The sequence below is a fragment of the Odocoileus virginianus genome, unplaced genomic scaffold, assembly GCF_023699985.2.
Source record: "Odocoileus virginianus isolate 20LAN1187 ecotype Illinois unplaced genomic scaffold, Ovbor_1.2 Unplaced_Scaffold_16, whole genome shotgun sequence".
Taxonomy (NCBI): Eukaryota; Metazoa; Chordata; class Mammalia; order Artiodactyla; family Cervidae; genus Odocoileus; species Odocoileus virginianus.
The window spans coordinates 833,878-857,480 of NW_027224278.1; the positions used below are offsets into that span (position 1 = coordinate 833,878).

The 23,603-nt window shown below is 44.4% G+C and overlaps 3 protein-coding genes and 1 non-coding gene across 6 annotated transcripts in view; 1 reads left to right on the plus strand and 3 right to left on the minus strand.

The window, feature by feature from the left end:
* The window catches only part of F8 (coagulation factor VIII), a 149,363-nt gene extending 127,078 nt beyond the window's left edge, over nt 1-22,285 (plus strand). For 2 of the 3 annotated variants that reach the window (XM_070462882.1, XM_070462884.1), the window contains 4 exons: nt 7,249-7,393; nt 7,787-7,935; nt 8,429-8,605; nt 21,302-22,285. In XM_070462882.1, coding sequence (XP_070318983.1) covers nt 7,249-7,393; nt 7,787-7,935; nt 8,429-8,605; nt 21,302-21,457 — 627 coding nt within the window. In that variant the 3' untranslated portion in view covers nt 21,458-22,285. The remainder of the gene's footprint in view (nt 1-7,248; nt 7,394-7,786; nt 7,936-8,428; nt 8,606-21,301) is intronic. The other variant, XM_070462883.1, reaches the window with a different exon arrangement.
* On the minus strand, nt 2,432-4,156 carry F8A1 (coagulation factor VIII associated 1). The gene has a single exon (XM_070462886.1). The coding sequence runs from the start codon at nt 4,057-4,059 to the stop codon at nt 2,965-2,967; it is 1,095 nt and encodes a 364-aa protein (XP_070318987.1). The 5' UTR covers nt 4,060-4,156; the 3' UTR covers nt 2,432-2,964.
* On the minus strand, nt 4,996-5,378 carry H2AB1 (H2A.B variant histone 1). Its single transcript, XM_070462888.1, has one exon. The coding sequence runs from the start codon at nt 5,376-5,378 to the stop codon at nt 5,052-5,054; it is 327 nt and encodes a 108-aa protein (XP_070318989.1). The 3' UTR covers nt 4,996-5,051.
* Nucleotides 20,944-21,015, minus strand: TRNAC-ACA (transfer RNA cysteine (anticodon ACA)). Its single transcript has one exon. It is a non-coding gene; the product is annotated as a tRNA-Cys (tRNA).
* Nucleotides 22,286-23,603: the final 1,318 nt, after the last annotated feature.

Consider the following 23,603-nt stretch of genomic DNA (forward strand, 5'->3'; position numbering starts at 1 on the left):
GCTGCAGCAGATCAGTCTTTGTAGACTTGGGTGGTGAGCAAAATGCTCTCTGTTCTTTTGTCTGCAGTTTGATAGATATGTATAGATACAGATATATTATCTTTATTATAAATGAATGTTTCTTGCTTCTGACTTTAATGGGAATGGATCCCATATTTCACTGTTTAATATAATGTTGTTAGTTTCAAATATTTTTTATCACATTTAAAAACTTTCTTGCTTTTACTTTATTTGGAAAGGCTGTAGAATCTCATCACATGATTTTTCAGCACCTTGAATATGATCACATTTATTCTATTTGCTGTAAATTATACTCACATTCAATGGTGGGCTGGTGAACGTTTAACAACCAGCTCTGGGGCAAAGTGGAGGACAGTCAGGGGAAGGAGCTTTATTTGTAACATTTGCTGATTTCCATGATGTAAATATTTCCCATCGCACCTGATTTCAAGCTGCTGATGCAAGGTCACTGAATGCAAACTTGGGAGCAGACAGCCACAATTGCTTCTCACAAGCTAGTCCTAGCTGGCTCCAGCACAACTCAGTGCTGCATTCCTGGGAAAACTGCCCTTAGTCATAGTATATTAGTCACTGAATGTTTAGTTGGATCGAAAAAACTGAAATATCTCCATCTCCTCTACCGAACAAGTTTCTGGACTGGTGGTCTAGTCTAATGGCAGTAGAGATAGATGCCTTTTCAGTTCACACTAACCAGAACTCTACCATCCCAGAGCATGCCTGATTAATTTACACATTTCAGTCTTAGTCATCTTCCTCCAGTATAATGGTTCTCAAATGTTTAAAAATCTTTGTACCATCCACATGTTCAGTCCCTCAGTCATTTGCAGCCCCATGGACTGTAGCCTGCCAGGCTCCTCTGTCCATGGGATTATCCAGGCAAGAATACTGGAGTGGGTTGCCATTTCCTTCTCCAGGGGATCTTCCCCACCCAGGGATCAAACCCGAGTCTCCTGCATCTCCTGCGTTGGCAGGCAGATTCTTTACCACTGTGCCACCTGGAAATCCCAGGAAACCAGGTGGAAACCACCTGGGCAACCACTCACATACAAAAAAAAAATATTTTTTCTTAAGCAATGTCTCATCACAGAAGTCCCTCATAAAGGGAGTAAAAGAACCCAACACCTTTTAAAGATCATTGCTTCACTGGCCACTATTTTTAATATTTCATAATATTTTGAATGTGAATTTTGAACTGTCAATGAAAGTGTCAATGATGCAGATCTTTTCCTCTGGTTTTCAAGTTTAAAAGAACAATAATCCTGTCCTTTTAAAATATTTATCTTTGGTTGTGTTAGAAATCAGTGTGGGGCTACAGTCCATGGGGTCACAAAGAGTCAGACATGACTTAGTGACTAAACAACAACAACAAAGGAGGTTTTCCCTTGTGCCCAAATCCAAATGCTCTCACCAGGCACACTCCATAATTCATTCCTGAGCATTCTTGTCGTAAGGACGATAAGGGAGGCAGCCAGGGCTGAGTGTCCCAGAAAAAGCAAATGCACAAGGGAGCATGCACCCTCACCACCTTGGCAATAAGTTGGACTGGGCTTTCAGGGCTTGGAAGGGCCCTGCCTGGCAGCCATGTCAGAGCACAGGAGAGGTGCCTGCATCTGTCTCCAATGGACTCCCCTATACTTGCTTAGCCACTGCTTCCACACTGCTGAAATAGAGGTACAAAAAATACCATAAAGTCCGACCCATTTGGGGGCTTATCTCATACAACACTCCACATATTCCCCCTCCACACCAAATATGCAAAAGCAAGATGGATTCCCAAACTGAGTGCTTAAATCTCACCCCAAAAGATTAGGGCTGTCTACAACCTCAGCCTCAAGGATGCATTTTCCCAAACTGAATGGCTGAGAATGAGAATATATTCTGAAGAGCTCTTGTCATCACACTCAACACTAAAGAAAATTTGAGAAAACAGTTTTGCATGTATCATTTGGACCAGAAATCTATAGTGTTTAAAAATGGAACACCACCCTGCTTTTGGGGACCAAGGGCACAGTCTGGCATATAAGTGATCACGCTAGACCAAAGAAGCATGCTGATTTTATATATCTGAGTTAAAGGAAGATTTGTAGAAGGGTCCATACTACAAGTAAAACCTGCCCGTGTGGATTACCCGGACCTCTCGGAACAACCTCAACTTAAAACTCCAGTGCACATCTGACACCTTTGCGCTGGAGCTCACCCCACCCTCACCCCTACTCCCAGGATCACCCCGTTTGCACCGAAAACATACACTTTGCAGCTAAGGACCACTTTGCAAATGATCTCTGTAGATTCATAGGCACAGTGTCCATTTCAAGTGAATGAATCCACCTCGGATCTAAAAGGAAACTATCTAAAAGGGAACTGTTTGTGCTATTCCCATTTTACAGAGGAGATCAATCTAAACCACAAGTCAGGAGTGTCAGAAAGGTTTTATCATAGATTGAGGGTTGTAGTGACAACAGCGGAGGACTGAATACAACGAATTCCACGATTCCAACGAATACTACCTGAGGCGCATGAAACAAAGGAGGAGCTGGGCGATCACGCAGGCAGACATCGGAATATGCTAAGGAATCAGAGTCACCATGAAAAAATCAGGAAGCAAGAGTTCCAAGCCAGAGCTATGCAAATAAATCCTGTGTGAAACAAGGATGTGGGGAAAGGGGAGCCTTCGGGGGGTGGGGGGAAGCGGGGTGAGGGAACAATTGGGTGAAAGGGACCCAAGGGATTCTCAAGTTTATGCTGAAATTCCTGGTGACGTGAGCTGTGTCCTCCGATTCTATTATATGGGTTTTTTTTCTGCCACTGTTATGGAAACAAGGTGACTTTAGTCAACTACATTCCGGGCCGAGATCAAGGTCTATCATGCTCCCACAAACGCGCAGGCCAGTGCATGAGTTTCGGGAACAGGCACATCGTGGCTGGGGTCCCGTCAGGGATTCATCATATCCCCTGGCCCGATGGCGAGACGGTTTCCTGCAGAACGAGGTGCAGGAGGTGGTTTTGCTCGGCGCTCAGCAGGGGCCACATCTCCACCTGTAGCAACTTGACGGCCTCCGTGTCCTTCTCGTGCATGGCCATGACCAAGGACTGCAGCAGCAGGAACAGCTCCTCGGGCAGCGGGCCGCTGCTGTCCTGCCCGTGGCCGTCGAAGGCCTCCCAGGCATACTTCTCCAGGGTGTGCGCGTGCTCCGGCAGGAGCTTGGCGGGCGGCGGCTGCAGGAGCAGCAGAAGCAGCACGCGGGACACCTCGCAGCGGACCAGCACGTCGGCGAAGGCACCCAGCACGGCCGGGGCGGCGGTAGCCGGCGGCCCAGCGCCGGGAGGGAGCGGCGGGGCGAGGGCCGCGGGGGCGGCGGGCTGCAGGGGCGGCGGGGGCTGCGGCGGGGGGCCGCCAAGCTCCCGCGCCAGGCGCTGCATACGCGTGAAGAGCGCCAGTGCGCCGCTGTAGTCCCGCGCCAGCAGCTGGCAGGACGCGGCGTGGCCAAGCGCCTGCAAGGCGGCTAGGGGCAGCTGGGGCAGCTGCAGCTGCGCGGCGCGCTGGAAGTGGCCGGCAGCAGCGGCCGGCTGGCCCAGGTCACGCAGGGCGGCCGCCAGCTCAAGGCAGAGCGCGGCGGCCGCGGCCGGCTGCCCGAGCTCCAGGTGCAGACGCACGGCGGCGCCCAGCGCGGCGGCGGCGGCCTGCAGGGCCTCCCCGGCGGCGGCGGGGCAGGCCAGGCGTTGGCGCGCGTCGCGCTCCTGCCACAGAAAGAGGCGCGCGGCCTCTGTCAGCGCCAGCGCCTCGCCGGGCCCATGGAAGAGCGCCTGTTGGCAGCGCGCCACCGCCAGCTGGCACCAGGCTGCGTACGGCAGACACTCCTGGGCGCGCAGCTCGCGGCCGAGCTGGGCGAACTGCTCGCCGGCCTCCGCCACGTTCGGCTTCCGCAGGAACCGCTTCTTGAGCTTGTTGGACACCTGACGATAGCGGGCCAGGAAATCTCCCGGTTCCGGCCCCGGGCCCGCGCCGCCGCCACCCAGGCCGGCCGCGGAAGCCGCCATCTTCGCCGCCTCGGCGCTTCCACGCGCGCTGACGCAACCGGGCGGCTACCGGCGACGTGACCTGCGTCCGACTCGAGCCCACTGCGCGACGGCGCCGGCGCGGCAGCCCGGACGCTCCTGTCGCCGGGGTGATATGCAAAAGAGCGGGCGCGGAGGTTGAGCCGTGATTGGCTGCCGGCGCCGTATGCAAATAGAGGGTCCTGGCGGAGTGATGGCCGTTGCTAGGTGACAGCTTGCTCCCATAGGTTGCCAAGCAGGGCATCTCCAGGCATCTCTAAAGGCACACGACCAAAAAGTCACCTGGTGACCCCGCGTGATCCTGATTCCGACTTTGCATACGTGCGAGTTGTGTCCCGCCCACCCCAGTCCCCATCCCGCCGCAGTCTTGCGGTCTAGGCCCCTGCCCCCATGGGAACCCCCGTCAAGCACCCTGTCAACCATCCCTGCATCCCACGCCTCGGGCGGTCGGTCACCTTGGCACTTTCACCCTACCACGATGCCGCCCTCTCGGTCTTGAGTGTCACCACCAGGACCCCGGTCCCTCTGGGGACTTAGCCTGGCTCCTACTTGCTCAGAGCCAACGGGGGAACCTTCTTTCCCCGGCCTCCCCCCAGACCCCACTCCACTGCAACCCCAGCACAGCCAGCCTCTCCCACCAGGGCCACAGCATGCGCTGTCACCGTGGGCGACTGCTCGCTCCCTCTGCCTGCAATCCCCGACTCCATCTGTACTCACAACACTCCCCCCTCCACTCCAGCCAGACCCCCGACCCCCACCTCTCCAAGGAGGGATATCCCACCACCACCTCCCAGGCCAAGTGACTGAAGCACACACACGGATGTCTTGAAACACTTTGATTGATTCGACATGACTGGGCCTGAGGCACCGGGCTGTGCGGTCGGTCAGTGAGCAGGCCTGGCACCCGACAGCCGGGGGGAGGCCCGTCCGGGGGCCGGGCACCCGGGAGTCAAGACCCGGGTGTGGTTGAGCAGCTAGTGCCGGGCTGGGGCCACCAGGGAGATGGTTGTCATCCCAAAAGAGCCGCTGAGCAGAGCATTGTGGTGGACCGCCATGCCCACCAGCTCTGGGGTGATGTGCCTCTGACCGCCGTTCTGGGCCTCATTGCCTGCCAGCTCCAGGACCTTGGCAGTCAGGTGCTGCGTGATGGCTGCTAGGAAGATGGGTGCGGAAGAGCTCAGGCGCTGGGAGTAGTGGCCTTCCCGCAGGAGGCACTTCATGTGGCTCACGGAGAAAGACAGCAAGACAAGGGCGGTGTGGGAGCGGCCAGACGACCTTCGACGGCCCCTTTTCCTTGGCATGCTGACCGTTGAGCCCGCTGTCTCCGAGGCCTTGCTTTGCAGTGCAGTGGGCTGAGGTGCGGTGGGATAAGTTGCGGTGAGATGAGATGCAGTGGGGTGAGATGCGGCGGGATGAGTCAGCTGGTCCCATCCTCTCAAAGCAACCGGTACTTTCAGACCTTGACTCCGTATCCTAGCAACCATGGGCCGGCCCCTCATTGGTCGGGGCGCACAGTCTGTGACAGGCAGACTCCCTGAGGTCACCGATTTCCCATGCCCCCCACCCCACTCCCACCCCCGCAGGCCTGGGCCTGCAAAGACATGGCACTGGCAGGACCCAGCTCACCCTGCCCATTGGACCCTCTCTTTGTCAGAACGCTCCCTTTCCACAGGAGGAGACCTTTGTACAGAGAAGGCAGCAGACCACCCAGTGGCACCAAGTGTACACTGGCGGTGCTGGGCCACCATCACCACTGTGTCTAGAATGTTGGCACCACCACAAAGAGAAACCCCTGTACCGGCCAGGCACTCACTCCCCACTGCCCCCTCCTGCAGTTTCCCCCACCACACCCCCGTAGTCCTCAGGCAAGCACTCATCAGGTTGCTGTCCACAGCCCTTGGCCTGTTCTGTCGACTTCCTAGAGGTGGAGGCATACAATAAATAGGTGGCCTTCTGAGTCTGGCTGCTGTCACTGAGCATAGGGCTTATGCCCGTGGTGGCACAAATCAGCACTTCTTTCCTTTTCCTGGCTGAATAGTATTCCACTGTATGGCTAGACCACACATGTTTTGTATCTGCTCAGCAGTGGATGGACATTTGGGTGACTTCTCTCTTGTGCCTACTGTGGTGGACATTTCTGTATGGGTTCTTTTTGAATGCCTGTTTTCAACTCTTTGGGACTTATATACATTAATAAATTTATGAGTTTATTTCCAAATTCTTTATTCCACTGAGCTGTGTGTCTATCCTTATGCCAATACCACACTGTTTTAATAACTGTAGCTTTGGAGTAAGTTTTGAAATCCGGAACTGAGTCCTCCAAATTTTTTCTTCTTTCTAGGATTATTTTGGCTATTCAGGGTCCCTTGAAATTCCATATCTATTTAGGGCTGGCTTTTACATTCCTGTAAAATGGAGCATTGTGAGTTCCATAGGCATTGCATTAAATATCTAGATACTTTGTCTTCCTAAGATGGTTCCTAATGAAGACATAAGAATTGAGTTTAAAATGAAGCTGATCTATTTATCAAAAATAATGCTGTGCCAAGAGATTGACATAGAGTAAAGTAAGTCAGACAGAGAAAGACAAATATCACATGATATTGCTTATATGTGGAATCTAAAGAAAAGGTGCACATGAACTTATTTAAAAACAGAAATAGTCACAAATGTAGAAAACAAACTTATGGTTACAAAGTTGGAAAGGAGGGGTGGATAAATTAGGAGTTTGATGAACATTTTATAGGACCCCAGAGTAGACTACTTCACCTGCACAGACCTAATCTCCCTTGATTCACTCTTCTTCCTATAATTTTTCTCCTTCATCTTTTGTATTCTAACACCTGTCTAGCCAGTATGGTTCTGAGTGTTGGGTGCTGTTGAAAAGTGAAAGTGTTAGTCATTCAGCCATGTCTGACTGTTTGTGACCCCATGGCCTGGGACCGACCAGGCTCCTCCTTCCATGGAATTCTCCAGGCAAGAATACTGGAGAGGGTTGCCATTCCTTTCTCCAGTGGATCTTACTAACCCTGGGATCAAACCCAAGTCTCCTGGATCACAGGCAGATTCTATACCATTTGAGCCACCAGGGGGCTGTTGAGAAATGCACAAATTTAGAGGCAAAAAACTTGATTGGGAGTAATTGCTTCTTATTCTTTCTTCATTTTACAGGTGTTCTTTGGCAATGTGGATTCATCTGGAGTAAAACACAATATTTTTAACCCTCCAATTATTGCTAGATATATCCGTTTGCACCCAACGCATTACAGCATCCGCAGCACTCTTCGCATGGAGTTGATGGGCTGTGATTTAAACAGTAAGTTTCAAGTCATCCCATGTACTTTCCACTCCCAACCATGGGTAGTATGACTAGCCATACTAGTTTTCCTGTGATGGGGGGTGGGGGTGTTTCCCAGGACACAGAAGTCTCAATGCTAAAACCAGTACAGTCCTGGGCAAACCCATCATTTGCTCATCCTAACCATGGAATTCCCCAGGGCCAGCCATCTCCTACACTACTATTAACAAGGCAAATCAAAGCCCAACAGAGCTTAGCAGAGCTGACCAGAAAATCCAGGGCATGTTAACAATAACATGCAAAAGTTAATGCCTGGAAAATGATGTCATGATGACAACTAGAATGTCAGTGGAGGAAGAACCTTGGCTGCAATCTGTTCTTGTGATGACATTCTTGTTCCATTTCTTCAAGGTTGCAACATGCCACTGGGAATGGAGAATAAAGCAATATTAGATACACAGATTAGTGCCTCATCCCACTTAAGCAACATGTTTGCCACCTGGTCTCCTTCACAAGCCCGACTTAACCTTCAAGGGAGGACAAATGCCTGGAGACCCCAGGTAAGAGGGAACAAATTTACCATTTAACTGATTCAGAGTAGGTAGCAGTGGTTGGGAAAGAATAGGGAAAGCTCTGAACTGTTTCTTCAGCTACTTCCATCATCTGATTGTTCCCACCAAGAGTGTCAAGTAAAGTTGACTATGCACAGAAAACCCCACAGATATTTAGTGGATGTGCCATGTGCATTCACAACGTTCACTGAGGGAAATGATCCCTAATTAGGGATCATTTCCTCCTGGAAACAAAGTATCTGTATGCAGTACTGGGCTAATATTTTTCAGTCTGTATATTGCTCATACATTCATTCAGTGAACATTTACTGGGCAGCTATTAAGTGGGTAACCCCAGTTGCTTGCTTTGAGTCTAATATGGGGGACTGGCAAACAGATAATTAATATGCAGAGTGATAAGTGCTGAGTTATGGTTAAGAAGGCATTTGGTGATTTCTGGGAGCAAATAAGGATCAACAAGGCACTACTCTAACTTCCCCAGGTGAATAATCCAAAAGAGTGGCTACAAGTGGACTTCCAGAAGACAATGAGAGTTACAGGAATAACCACCCAAGGGGTGAAATCTATGCTTACCAGCATGTATGTGAAGGAGTTCTTCATATCCAGTAGTCAAGAGGGCCATAACTGGACTCCATTTCTTCAGAATGGCAAAGTGAAGGTATGCTGATCTCATAGGCACAAAACTTCTCTTAGCATTTGACATCTAGGACACTATGAAAGGCAGAGTAGAGCCAAAAGTTGATTTTCCTCAGGGGTATTGATGTCATTCAAGATGGTGGCAAGCATCAGAGGGGTGAAGAAAAATAAGAGTTTATTCATGGAATGCTTAATGATCAGTATCAGCAACAGCACTGCAACTTAGATTCAGCAAGAATTGACCACGGCATGACCCTTACCAATCTCCTAGTGCAGTCTCTTGCCACTTGATCCTTTACTCTCTAAGCCCCACTCATAAGAAGAAACCCTCAGGCCTCTAAAAACACCGTGTTCTTTCTCTCACTACACTTGTATACATACTGTTTCTTCTTCCTAGGACATTTTTTTAAATACTTCCTATTGACCCTATCACCTGGCTCATTTTTTCAAGCCTCAGATAGACATGATCTCCTCCAAGAAGAATTTCTTGTTCCCTCAAGGCTGAATTAAACACTTATGCTTCTGGCAGTTTAGTGGACTAAAGTATTGATAGTATATGTTCTAGAGGATATTCCCATTTTTAAAAGGGTGTATCTTTGATACATGTTAAAACATGGATGAACCTTGATAACATGCTAAATGAAACACAGCATATATAAAATGACAAATATTATATAATTCCACTTATATGGGTATATTAGTAAGGATTCTCCAGAGAAACAGAACCAATTGACTCACATGATTATGGAGACTGACAAGACCTGCAGGTTGAGTCAGCAAGCTGGAGACCCAGGAGAGCTGACTGATCAAATTTCTTTGCAACTTATGGACTGTAACCCTCCAGGATCCTCCATCCATGGGATTCTCAGGCAAGAATACTGGAGTGGGTTGCCATTTCCTTCTCCAGGGGATCCTGCCAACCCAGGAGTCAAACCCACATGTCTTGTATCTCCTGCATTGGCAGGTGGGTTCTTTACCACTGAGCCACCTAGGAAGCCCCAGTAAAACTGGATAACCACATGCAAAAGAATGAAGATACCACACACACACTATATACAAAATTTAATTCAAAACAGATCATCACAATGTGGTAAGATTAGATGTCAACTACAGGGAAAAAAACTATTAAAATACAAACATATGGAGGCTAAACAACACACTTCTGAATAACCAACAGATCACAGAAGAAATAAAAAAGGAAATCAAAATATGCATAGAAACAAATGAAAATGAAAACACGACAACCCCAAACCTATGGGATTCAGTAAAAGCAGTGCTAAGAGGGAAGTTCATAGTAATACAAGCCTACCTCAAGAAACAAGACAAGCATAAAATAAACAACCTAACTTTACACCTAAATCAACTGGAAAAAGAAGAAAAGAAGAACTGAAAAGTTAGTAGAAGGAAAGAAATCATAAAAATCAGAGCAGAAATGAAGGTGACTATAGCAAAAATCAACAAAATCTAAAAGCTGGTTCTTTGAGAAGATAAATAAAATAGACAAACCATTAGCCAGACTCATCAAGAAAAAAAGGGAGAAGAATCAAATCAATAAAATTAGAAATGAAAATGGAGAAATCACAACAGACAACACAGAAATACAAAAGATCATAAGAGACTACTATGAGCAATTATATGCCAATAAAATGGACAACTTGGAAGAAATGGACAAATTCTTAGAAAAGTATAACCTTTCAAAACTGAACCAGGAAGAAATAGAAAACCTGAACACACCAATTACAAGCACAGAAATTGAAACTGCATTCAAAAATCTTCCAACAAACAAAAGCCCAGGACCAGATGGCTTCATTGGTGAATTCTACCACAAGTTTAGAAAAGAGCTAACACCTATCCTACTCAAACTCTTCCAGAAAGTTGCAAAGGAAGGTAAACTCCCAAACTCCTTCTATGAAGCCACCATCATCCTAATACCAAAACCAGACAAAGATGCCATAAAAAAAGAAAACTACAGGCCAATATCACTGATGAACATAGATGCAAAATTCCTCAACAAAATTCTAGCAAACAGAATCCAACAACATATTAAAAAGATCATACATCATGACCAAGTGGGCTTTATCCCAGGGATGCAAGGATTCTTCAATATTCACAAATCAATCAATGTGATACACCATATTAACAAATTGAAAGATAAAAACCATATGATTATCTCAATAGATGCAGAGAAAGCCTTTGACAAAATTCAACACCCATTTATGATAAAAACTCTCCAGAAAGCAGGCATAAAAGGAACATACCTCAACATAATAAAAGCCATATATGACAAACCCACAGCAAACATTATCCTCAATGGCAAAAAAAACTGAAAGCATTTCCCCTAAAGTCAGGAACAAGACAGAGGGTGCCCACTCTCACCACTGCTATTCAACAGTTTTGGAAGTTTTGGCCATAGCAATCAGAGAAGAAAGAGAACTAAAAGGAATCCAGATTGGAAAAGAAGTAAAACTCACTGTCTGCAGATGACATGATCCTCTACATAAAAACCCTAAAGACACCACCAGAAAATTCTAGAGCTAATCAATGAATATAGTAAAGTTGCAGGATATAAAATTAATACACAGAAATCTCTTTCATTCCTATACACTAACAATGAGAAAACAGAAAGAGAAATTGACCAATTCCATTCACCATTGCAAAGAAAAAAATAAAATACCTAGGAATAAACCTACCTAAAGAAACAAAAGACCTATATATAGAAAACTATAAAACACTGATGAAAGAAATCAAAGATGACATGAATAGATGGAGAAATATACCATGTTCGTGGAATGGAAGACTTAATATGGTGAAAATGAGTAAACTACCCAAAGCAATCTATAGATACAACACAATCCTTATTGAACTACCAATGGTATTTTCCACAGAACTAGAATAAATGATTTCACAATTTGTATGGAAACACATAAAACCTCAAATAGCCAAAGCAGTCTTGAGAAAGAAGAATGGAACTGGAGGAATCAACCTGCCTGACTTCAGACTATACTACAAAGCTACAGTCATCAAGACAGTGTGGTATTGGCACAAAGACAAAAATACAGATCAATGGAACAAAGTAGAAAGCTCAGAGAGAAATCCACACACCTTATCTTCGACAAAGGAGGCAAGAATACACAATGGAGAAAAGACAATCCATTTACTGGTCAACCACTTGTAAAGGAATGAAACTACAACACTTTCTAACACCATACACAAAAATAAACCCAAAATGGGTTAAAGATCTAAATGTAAGACTGGAAACTATAAAACTCTTAGAGGAAAACATAGGCAGAACACTCTCTGACATAAATCACAGCAAGATCTTTTTGATCCACCTCCCAGAGTAATGAAAATAAAAGCAAAAAATAAACAAATGGGACCTAATTAAACTTAAAAGCTTTTGCACAGTGAAGGAAACTATAAGCAAGGTGAAAAGACAGCCTTCAGAATGGGAGAAAATAATAGCAAATGAAACAACTGACAAAGAATTAATCTCAAAAATATACAAGCAGCTCATGCAGCTCAATACCAGAAAAATAAACAACCCAATCAAAAAGTGGGCCAAAGAACTAAACAGACATTTCTCCAAAGAAGACATACAGATGGCTAACAAACACATGAAAAGATGCTCAACATCACTCATTATCAGAGAAATGCAAATCAAAACCACAATGAGGTACCATCTCACACTGGTCAGAATGGCTGCTATCAAAAAGTCTACAAACAATAAATGCTGGAGATGGTGTGGAGAAAAGGGAACCCTCCTACACTGTTGGTGGGAATGCAAACTAGTACAGCCATTATGGAGAACAGTGTGGAGATTCCTTAAAAAAACTGGAAATAGAACTGCCATATGACCCAGCAATCCCACTGCTGGGCATACACACTGAGGAAACCAGAATTGAAAGAGACACATGTACCCCAATGTTCATTGCAGCACTGTTTACAATAGCCAGGACATGGAAGCAACCTAGATGTCCATCAGCAGATGAATGGATAAGAAAACTGTGGTACATATACACAATGGAATATTACTCAGCTATTAAAAAGAATGCATTTGAGTCAGTTCTAATGAGATGGATGAAACTGGAGCCTATTATACAGAGTGAAGTAAGTCAGAAAGAGAAACACCAATACAGTATATTAATGCATATATATGGAATTTAGAAAGACAGTAACAACAACCCTATATCAGTTCAGTTCAGTTCAGTCGCTCAGTTGTGTCTGACTCTTTATGACCCTATGGACCACAGCACACCAGGCCTCCCTGTCCATCACCAACTCCCAGAGTTTACTCAAACTCATGTCCATTGAGTTGATGATGCCATCCAACCATCTCATCCTCTGTCGTCCCCTTCTCCATGCCTTCAATCTTTCCCAGCATCAGGGTCTTTTCAAATGAGTCAGCTCTTCGCATCAGGTGGCCAAAGTATTGGAGTTTCAGCTTCAGCATCAGTCCTTCCAATGAATTCAGGACTGATCTCCTTTAGGATGGACTGGTTGGATCTCATACAGTCCATGGGGTGGCCAAAGAGTCGGATACGGCTGAGTGACTGAACAACAACAGCAAATATTATTATTATTACATTATTCAGCTTACCTGGCCAATCAGGCAGTAATCAGCAGGGTTGGGTAATACCAGTGTTTACTCCTATAACCTGAGTGGGAGAATGTGTGTCTGTCTTTAATAAGCACTGCCAATAATGGCAGTGTAAGACAATCAAGGTAAATATCCTCTGTCCTTGGGAAGAATAAAAAACTGTTTTGGAAGTCCTAAGCACAGCAATAAGGTAAGAAAAAGAAATAAAATGTGTTGGAATTGGGTAAAAACTCTCAGAATATGTGGAAGATTTGATGGCACATGTAGAAAATCCCAAAGAATCATATCTATTTAACCTTATTAATAAAATAAGTTTGCAATCTAGCTAAAAACAAAATCAATAACAATTTTTTATTTTACTTCTACATACCAGAAAAAAATAGAAAAATGATTTAAAATAGCATTTGAAAATTTCAAATACTGAATTACATTCTCATCAGATAATGAAACCTGCCTAAGTCTCTCCATACAGCTTTCAAAAACCATGTTTTTCTATCTGTCTGTCAGTCAGTCAGTTCAGTCATGTCCAACTCTTTGCAACCCCATGGACTGCAGCACGCCAGGCCTCCCTGTCCATCACCAACTCCCAGAGTTTACTCAAACTCATGTCCATTGAGTCGGTGATGCCATCCAACCATCTCATCCTCTGTCATCCCCTTCTCCTCCTGCCTTCTTTCTTTCCCAAGTATATCTGTCTGTAGCTATATATATATATATATATATATATATATATATATATTATATATATATACAATATATATATATTTAAATATTGCAAATAAAATCACTCATAACTCACAGAATAACTAGAAGACAAAGTTTCAATTTACAAAAATTAAGTGGAAAATAAACATGCAAAGCTAGCTCTGCAGAGGAGATTCCAGGAGAGACTGTGATAGAACACAGAGAAGATCACTTCTAAAAAGACAAAGTCTGACCCTGAGTGATGAAATAATAATATTTGAGCTCTCCTGTGTCATAGCATTGGCTTCTGGAGAACTGAATGGAAAATGATGGAAAATATGTGGGACTAGAGGTGGCATTGTTTCTGGTGAAGGATGATAGATCTCTTGGAGGCTTGGTGATTAACAAAAAAAGAAGTCAAATGGTGGAAATAAAGTTTTCTGGAAAAGCAAAAACCATCACAAGACATATCTTCTTGCCCCATCTATTAAAAAAATTACACTTTTCTCTATCAACAATAGAGGTTGCTCACGGACTAAGAAACCTATGCAGCCACCCAAACCTCTTATATATCTGCCACATAAAATCACTGTATTGCTGGTGACAAGTGAACAGAAATATCAGATGAGGTAAAAGGCATTATCCTTGATTTTTCACTTCCTCCTTTGACAACTCCACTGACTTTGGGTTTGACAATAGGACTCATTTTGACCAATGTAATGTAAATGCACATGATATACACCACTTTTGGACAGAAACTTTCAATGTGATCACGATTTGGCTCACTCTCTTGTGACTCTGCTCTCTGCCATGAGATTAAAAGGTCCAACCTGAGAAGACACAGTTTATGTGAGCCTTGGCCTGGAGCAGAGCCTCAGCTAACCCAGAAGAGTCTTGGTTTCCAAATAGCATTTCCTAGTAAAAGGAAGCTTGACTCCTCAGAGATGCCAAGACTGGATCCAGGAAAATGCCAGGTGATGCTGGAACATCTTCAGTCCGTCAGTTCAGTTCCTCAGTCGTGTCTGACTCTTTGCGACCCCATGGACTGCAGCACGCCAGGCCCCCTATCCATCATCAACTCCTGGAACTTGCTCAAACTCATGTCCATCTAGTCGGTGATGCCATCCTCTGTCCTCCCCTTCTCCTCCTGCCTTCAGTCTTTCCCAGCATCATGGTCTTTTCCAATGAGTCAGTTCTTCCCATCAGGTGGCCAAAGTATTGGAGTTTCAACTTCAGCATCAATCCTTCCAGTGAATATTCAGAACTGATTTCCTTTAGGATTGACTGGTTGGATCTCCTTGCAGTCCAAGGGACTCTCAAGAGTCTTCTCAACACCACAGTTCAAAAGCATCAATTCTTCGGCACTCAGCTTTCTTTATAGTCCAACTCTCACATCCATACATGACTATTGGAAAAACCATAGCTTTGACTAGACGGACTTTGTCGGCAAAGTAATGTCTGCTTTTTAATATGCTGTCTAGGTTGGTCATAGTTTTTCTTCCAAGGAGCAAGTGTCTTTTAATTTCATGGCTGCAGTCACCATCTGCAGTGATTTTGGAGCCCCCCAAAAATAAAGTCTATCACTGTTTCCATTGTTTCCCCATCTATTTGCCATAAAGTGATGGGACTGGATGCCATGATCTTCATTTTCTGAATGTTGAGTTTTAAGCCAACTTTTTCACTCTCCTCTTTCACTTTCATCAAGAAGCTCTTTAGTTCCTCTTCACTTTCTGCTATTAGGGTGGTGTCATCTGCATATCTGAGGTTATTGATATTTCTCCAGGCAATCTTGATTTCAGCTTGTGCTTCATCCAGCCCAGCATTTCACGATGTACTCTGCATAGAGATTAAATAAGCAGGGTGACAATATACAGCCTTGACGTACTCCTTTCCCAATTTGGAACCAGTCTATTGTTCCATGTTCAGTTCTGTTGCTTCTTGACCTGCATACAGATTTCTCAGGAGGCAAGTAAGGTGGTCTGGTATTCCCATCTCTTTAAGAATTTTCAGTTTGTTGTGATCCACACAATCAAAGGCTTTGGCATAGTCAATAAAGCAGAAGTAGATGTTTTTCTGAAACTCTCTTGCTTTTTCAATGATCCAACAGATGTTGGCAATTTGATCTCTAGTTCCTCTGCCTTTTCTAAATCCAGCTTAAACATCTGGAAGTTCATGGTTCATGTATTGTTGAAGCTTGGCTTGGAGAATTTTGAGTGTTACTTTGCTAGTGTGTGAGATGAGTACAATTGTGCGGTAGTTTGAACATTTTTTGACATTGCCTTTCTTTGGGATTGGAATGAAAACTGACCTTTTCCAGTCCTGTGGCCACTGCTGAGTTTTCCAAATTTGCTGGCATATTGAGTGTAGCACTTTCACAGCATTATCTTTCAGGATTTGAAATAGCTCAGCTGGAATTACATCACCTCCACTAGCTTTGTTCTTAGTGATGCTTCCTAAGGCCCACTAGACTTCACATTCCAAGATGTCTGGCTCTAGGTGTATGATCACACCATCGTGATTATCTGGGTCATGAAGATCCTTTGTATAGTTCTTCTGTGTATCCTTGCCACCTCTTCTTAATATCCTCTGCTTCTGTTAGGTCTATACCATTTCTGTCCTTTATTGTGCCCATCTTTGCATGAAATGTTCCCTTGGTATCTCTAATTTTCTTGAAGATATCTCTAGTCTTTCCCATTCTGTTGTTTTCCTTTATTTCTTTGTGTTGATCACTGAGGAAGGCTTTCTTATCTCTCCTTGCTATTCTCTGGAACTCTGCATTCAAATGGGTATATCTTTCCTTTTCTCCTTTGCCTTTCACTTCTCTTCTTTTCTCAGCTATTTGTAAGGCCTCCTCAGACAACCATTTTGCCTTTTTGCATTTCTTTTTCTTGGGGATGGTCTTGATCACTGCCTCCTGTACAATGTCACAAACCTCCATCCATAGTTCTTCAGGCACTCTGTCTATCAGATCTAATCCCTTGAATCTTTTTGTCACTTCCACTGTATAATTGTAAGGGATTTGATTTAGGTCATACCTGAATGGTCTAGTGGTTTTCCCTACTTTCTTCAATTTAAGTCTGAATTTGGCAATAAAGAGTTCATGATCTGAGCCACAGTCAGGCCCCAGTCTTGTTTTTGCTGACTGTATAGAGCTTCTCCATCTCTGGCTGGAAAGAATATAATCAATCTGATCTCTCTGTTGACCATCTGGTGATGTCCATGTGTAGAGTCTTCTCTTGTATTTTTGGAAGAGGGTGTTTGCTATGACCAGTGCATTCTCTTGGCAAAACTCTGGTAGCCTTTGCCCTGCTTCATCTTATAGTCCAAGGCCAAGTTTGCCTGTTACTCCAGGTATCTCTTGACTTCCTACTTTTGCATTCCAGTCCCCTATAATGAAAAGGACATCTTTTTTGGGTGTTAGTTCTAGAAGGTCTTGTAGGTCTTCATAGAACCATTCAACTTCAGCTTCTTCAGCATTACTGGTTGAGGCATAGACTTGAATTACTGTGATATTGAATGGTTTGCCTTGGAAATGAACAGAGATCATTCTGTCATTTTTGAGATTGCACCCAAGTACTGCAATTTTGGACTCTTTTGTTGACTATGAGGGCTACTCCATTTCTTCTAAGGGATTCTTGCCCACAGTAGTAGATATAATGGTCATCTGAGTTAAATTCACCCATTCCAGTCCATCTTAGTTCGCTGATTCCTAAAATGTCAATGTTCACTCTTGCCATCTCCTGTTTGACCACTTCCAATTTGCCTTGATTCATGGACCTAACATTCCAGGTTCCTATGCAATATTGTTCTTTACAGCTTTGGACTTTACTTCCATCACCAGCCACATCCACAACTGGGCATTGTTTTTGCTTTGGCTCTGTCTCTTCATTGTTTCTGGAGCTATTTCTCCACTGATCTCCAGTAGCATGTTGGGCACCTACCGACCTGGGGAGTTCATCTTGCAGTGTCCTATCATTTTGCCTTTTCATACTGTTCATGGGGTTCTCAAAGCAAGAATACTGAAGTGGTTTGCCATTCCTTTCTCCAGTGGACCACGTTTTGTCAGAACTCTCCATGACCTGTCTGTCTTGAGTGGCCCTACACGGCATGGCCCATAGTTTATTTGAGTTAGACAAAGTTGTGGTTCATGTGATCAGTTTGATTAGTTTTCTATGATTGTGGTTTTCATTCTGTCTGCCCTCTGATGGAGAAGGATAAAAGGCTTATGGAAGCTTCCTGAAGGGAGAGACTGAATGAGGGGAAACTGGGTCCTGTTCTGATGGGCAGGGCCATGTTCTGCTACTGCTAAGTCACTTTAGTCATATCCAATTCTGTGCGACCCCATAGATGGCAGCCCACCAGGCTCCTCTGTCCACGGGATTCTCTAGGCAAGAATACTGGAGTGGGTTGCCATTTCCTTCTCCAATGCATGCATGCATGCTAAGTCACTTCAGTCATGTCCAACTCTGTGCAACCCTATGGACAGCAGCCCACCAGGCTCCTCTGTCCATGGGATTCTCTAGGCAAGAATACTGGAGTGGGTTGCCATTTCCTTCTCCATGACAAATTCTATAATGGCAGTCAAATTGAGGAAAAGTGTCAGATCAGCCTCTTACTTAACCACTCAGCCAAGACCATTCAGTCCCCTACAATGGAGTGACCTCAGCATCTTTCAGCTGAGCCCTGGGTATTCCTCGATTTTTTCCCAATCGAGCCCCCCTACCCAGTACCTTTCCACTGGGTGGGCAATTCTCCTGGCATCTTTCAGCCAGCCCCCCACCCAGCATCTTTTGACTGGGTGGGAATTCCTCAGTATCTTTCAACCGAGCCCCACTCAGTGTCTAGACCATGAGTGGGTATGCCCTGATGTTTCACCCGGGCCCCCCCCAGTATCTTTCCTACTAGGAGGGGGCAGGTAACCTGCTCCACTGCCAAATAAAACTCAGAATCTCAACCAATATGGGAGATTCAAGAACCAGGAGAGACTTACCCAAATTTGTCTGCACTCCCCGAGGAGGTGGATGGGCGCAAGGGGCTGCTGCTGGTACCAAAGCTCCGGTTCCTCGTGGAGCCCAGTTGAAGGAAGGAAGTCCACTCTGGGTCGCTTAATTGGTCACTGTAACTGTCAACTAAAAAAAAATGTTGTACAACTTGAGAGTTGTTCAGGGGCCATGTTCAGGAAATTTTTAATCCAATTTTCTGTTGATGGGCGGGACTGTGTTCCCTCCCTGTTGTTTGACCTGAGACCAAACTAGATGTTGTGGAACATTTTGGCATGCCACAAAGACTAATGAGTCCATAGGAAAGGAACACAAGAGCTGGCTTGAAGGGGTTCATACTGGGCAAATTTGAGACAATTTAAGCATCCAAAAGAAAAATGATAGTAATAGATTACAATATACACAATGAAAAAAGAATCCAGGAGTCTATAATCGTGATCAAAAACAAAGGGAGAGGAGAGGCTTTTCTCCATAGAAGAATTTATTAATAATAAATTTAGAAGACATGACAAAATTAAGAAACCAATTGGTAACCATCAATACAGTATATAATACTTGTAAGGAACTTCAGTGGATACTGAAACCATTGGATGAAACCTTAATGTGAAACGGAATGTTTTGTTGTTGTTTTTGTTGTTCAGTAGATAAGTCATGTCCAACTCTTTGCGACCCTGTGGACTGTAGCATGTCAGGCTCCTCTATCCTCCACTATTTCCTGGAGTTTGCTTAAATGCATGTCCATTGAGTCGGTGATGCCATCCAAACATTTCATCCTCTGTCACCCGCTTCTCTTTTGCCCTCAATCTTTCCCAGCATCAGGGTCTTTTCCTATGAGCTGGCTGTTCATATCAGTTGGCCCAAGTATTGGAGGTTCAGCCTCAGCACCAGTCTTTCCCGTGAATATTCAGGGTTGATTTCCTTTAGGATTGACTGATTTGATCTCCTTGCAGTCCAAAAGACTCTCAAGAGTCTTCTCCAACACCACATTTCAAAAGCATCAATTCTGTGGCACTCAGCCTTCTTTATGGTCCAACCCCCACCTGCGTACTTGTGAGAATATTTATACAGCATTAAAGCCTCACCCCACAGATTGTAAGAAAAGGAAAGTAATTACCTTTATTAAAGTGAGATGTGGTGGACACCATCTTAAGTAAGGCTCAAACTCTGAAGGAATCAGTGTCATGTGTCCTTTGATATGATACAGTGGGAAAGACACATCGCCTAGTTAGTATTTTCACTGAAGATGTTGAACTAAGATTTAATAATTAAGAAAATAGTCACAGAAACTAAAAATGTGCAACGTTATCAATGCAATGGTCCTAGGCCTTTTTAAATGTCAACATCATGAAGGACAAAAACAGACCAGAGACTAGGTGTCTGTTGTACATTAAAGACGTAAGTGTTCCTTCTGTTATTCTTTCAGTTTCTTGAGGGGAAACAACAAGGAATAAGCCTAACAGAAGATGTACAGGTTTCAAAAGTTTACCACAAATATTTATCCAAGAATCTCTTTGTTTCCCAAAAGTTTTATCAAACACACAAACTGTAACAAATGTTTATAGTATATTTGCTATGTATATACTGCATTTCTTGCATGTATGGAAGATCAGTGATCAAGGTCTCTGCTGTCATGGAAGTGACATTTGGTGGTGAAAACAGAGGTAATGGTCAATAAGCAGGTAAACAGATAAATGAGAAGATACCAAATGTTGTAAAGAAAAGTAATCTAGATGAAATTGAGTCAACAAGAGTCCTGTTTCAGAGAATGAAGAGCTCTCTAAAGAGATAATGTTTAAACCCAAAGTCTTGGCAGATTAAATTAGTAAAATGCCATGATGTTTACAACTGCCTTGAATTAGTTGAGAAAGTGGGTGAGAACTTTCTTAGAGGTAAGCCATAGCTGGAAGCAAGGGCTCCACAGCAGGTCAGCAAGTGAGTGAGTGAGTGAGTGAGTGAAGTCGCTCAGTCGTGTCCAACTCTTTGTGACCCCATGGACTGTAGCCTACCAGGCTCCTCTGTCCATGGGATTTTCCAGGCAAGAATACTGGAGTGGGTTGCCATTTCCTTCTCCAGAGGATCTTCCCAACCCAGGGATCGAACCTGGGTCTCCCGCATTGTAGGCAGATGCTTTACCGTCTGAGCCACCAGGGAAGTCCTGCAGGTTAGCAAGGAGGCTCTTAATTCTAGATTTCATACCCCCTTTCCCAGGCACAGACTAAGTCATTCAGTCACCTCCCAGGGTTCAATCCTGAACTACCAAACTACGGGAAGCTTGGATCCCTCAACCGGAAATGGAAAAAGCTTCTGTGTTGAGCTTTGGGGTGGGTGCCCATGAAGAGCTATTGGTGAGTTCCAGACCATGCAGGAAGCCAGTGGAGGTGTATAAGATTGTAATTATTTTCCTGTCAATCAACACATTCTGTCTCTCCTCTTTTAGGTTTTTCAGGGAAATCAAGACTCCTTCACCCCCGTGGTGAATGCTCTAGACCCCCCGCTGTTTACCCGCTTCCTTCGGATTCACCCACGGAGCTGGGCAAACCATATTGCCCTGAGGCTGGAGCTTCTGGGCTGCGAGGCGCAGCAGCAGTACTAAGGGCCGGTGCCTCCCTCCTGTCCCTGAGCCTTTCCTAACTCAGATGCAGCGTCCCTGTGAGCCCTTCCGCCAGGTGACTTCCTGCCCCACGCTGCCCACAATGCCATCGTTTTTGCTGTATTTCAATGCCTCTATGCCAGCAGTTGTGCCCTGAAGCCACCCAAATCAATTGCCATGGGGACTGCGTTCTCTGGAGTCATGTGGAAAGCATTCTCCTCCAAAAGTGGCAGTCACTTCCTCCTCTGTGGTGATGAAGAAGGGTCACGATCATACTAGGGTTCTAAAGGACATGTTTTTAATGTTTCCTCAGAAAAATGAGGAAACTCCGTGGCTCTCTGGGGTAGGAGACCCAACCCGATGTACCTGGAAATTCTGTACCATGACTGAAAACTAGAGGCCCTCTTTACAGAGTTAAATCTCGGGGAGTCAGAAGGAAACTGAGCTGATGGAAGCACAGAGAAAATTCCTCCAGTCAGCCACATGCCCTTTCCAGGAGGAACCCCTGCCTTGCCCCGCCCCTACTAGATAAGGTTCAAAATGGTTTACTGTCCTGGAAATGTCAGTGAAGATCAGAGATTAATTTATAGAAATCAATAAGCTGCTTTGTTGTATAGCCTGGTAGAGATGTTAATCCCCCAAATGATGTGGTTTGACTGCCTGCAAAAGGTTAACCACTTTGATGTCAACCTCAATCATCTTCTTGTAGCATTCTTTTCCCATTGACCGCATACATCTCTCTTTTTCAAATGCTCTTGGAATCAGCTCTTTTGTCTTCCTGCTGGAATAGTCAATAATCAGTTGAATAAAACATTGACATGTAAGACCAAATGCCTTTAAGAGTTCTGTTTTTCTACTGGCAATTTAAATGTGAATGATGGAATTTTACAAAAACAAATCGAGCCACTGAATGGCAGGATAGACAGCTTAGAAAAACAACTGAGTGAGTTAGAAAATCAGATTTCATGTAAATTGCAGTAAAAACTGATATAGTTTATGAGGCGAAGCTAACATTTTAAAAAATGTTAGAAGTGGAACCTTGACCCAGTAGCAGAGAGAGAGAGAGAGAGAGATGTTTAATCTTGACATCCATTAGCACTGTTCTCTTTCTTATCTCACAGATGGGAGTTTCCACTTTAGAAGGAGTAATTAACCCTGATGTTTCTGAGTATTCAGGGTGGCTGCTACACAGGAAAAGCAAAGACAAATATGCTTGGCACTCAAGTGATTTATTCAGGCATCTCTTAGGATTAAAACAGCAGTCCGGGCTCTGGCACATCCCACTAATCCCCCTTTAATAAGTTTTCTAGAAGGACCAACCAGAATCCTGGAGAAGGTGTGGCAGAATGTGGCAAGCCTAATGTGAGAAATCAGTGGATTTGAGAGGTAGATGCTGCACTTGTATCGTCTAGATGTCCTAGATGTCAGTTCACTGGTTGCATTCATCCCCCAAATGCTTTGGCTAATGGAGGACCTGTACTCAGAAACCTACAAGACCCTGATGAAAGAAATTGAAGATGACACAGATGGACAAAAGACACTGTGTTCATGGATTGGAAACATTAATATTGTTAAAATGACCATGCTACCCAAGGCAATCTACAGATTTAATGCAATCTTTATCAAATTACCATGGCATTTTTCCAGAACTAGAACAAACAACTCTAAAATTTATGTGGAAACAAAAAAGACCATGAACAGCCAAAACAATCTTGAGAAAAAAAGAGCAAAACTGGAGGAATCAGGCTCTCTGACTTCAGACTATATTACAAAGTTACAGTCATCAAAACAGTATGGTACTGGTACAAAAACAGAAATATAGACTAATGGAACAGGATAGATAGCCTAGAAATAAAGTCATGTGCCTATGGGCACCTTATCTTTGACAAAAGAGGCAAGAATATACAATGGAGAAAAGACAGTCTCTTCAATAAGTGGTGCTGGGAAAACTGGACAGCTACATGTAAAAGAATGAAATTAGAACATTTCCTCGTACCATATACAAAAATAACCCTATATGCAAAACAGAAAAAGAGACACAGATGTACAGAACAGACTTTTGGACTCTGTGGGAGAAGGCGAGGGTGGGATGTTTTGAGAGAACAGCATCAAAACATGTATATTATCAAGGGTGAAACAGATCACCAGC

Bases quoted from the DNA above. Each gene is read 5' to 3' on its own strand.
- F8A1 (XM_070462886.1), bottom strand. From the start codon at position 4,059: ATGGCGGCTTCCGCGGCCGGCCTGGGTGGCGGCGGCGCGGGCCCGGGG.
- H2AB1 (XM_070462888.1), bottom strand. From the start codon at position 5,378: ATGCCAAGGAAAAGGGGCCGTCGAAGGTCGTCTGGCCGCTCCCACACC.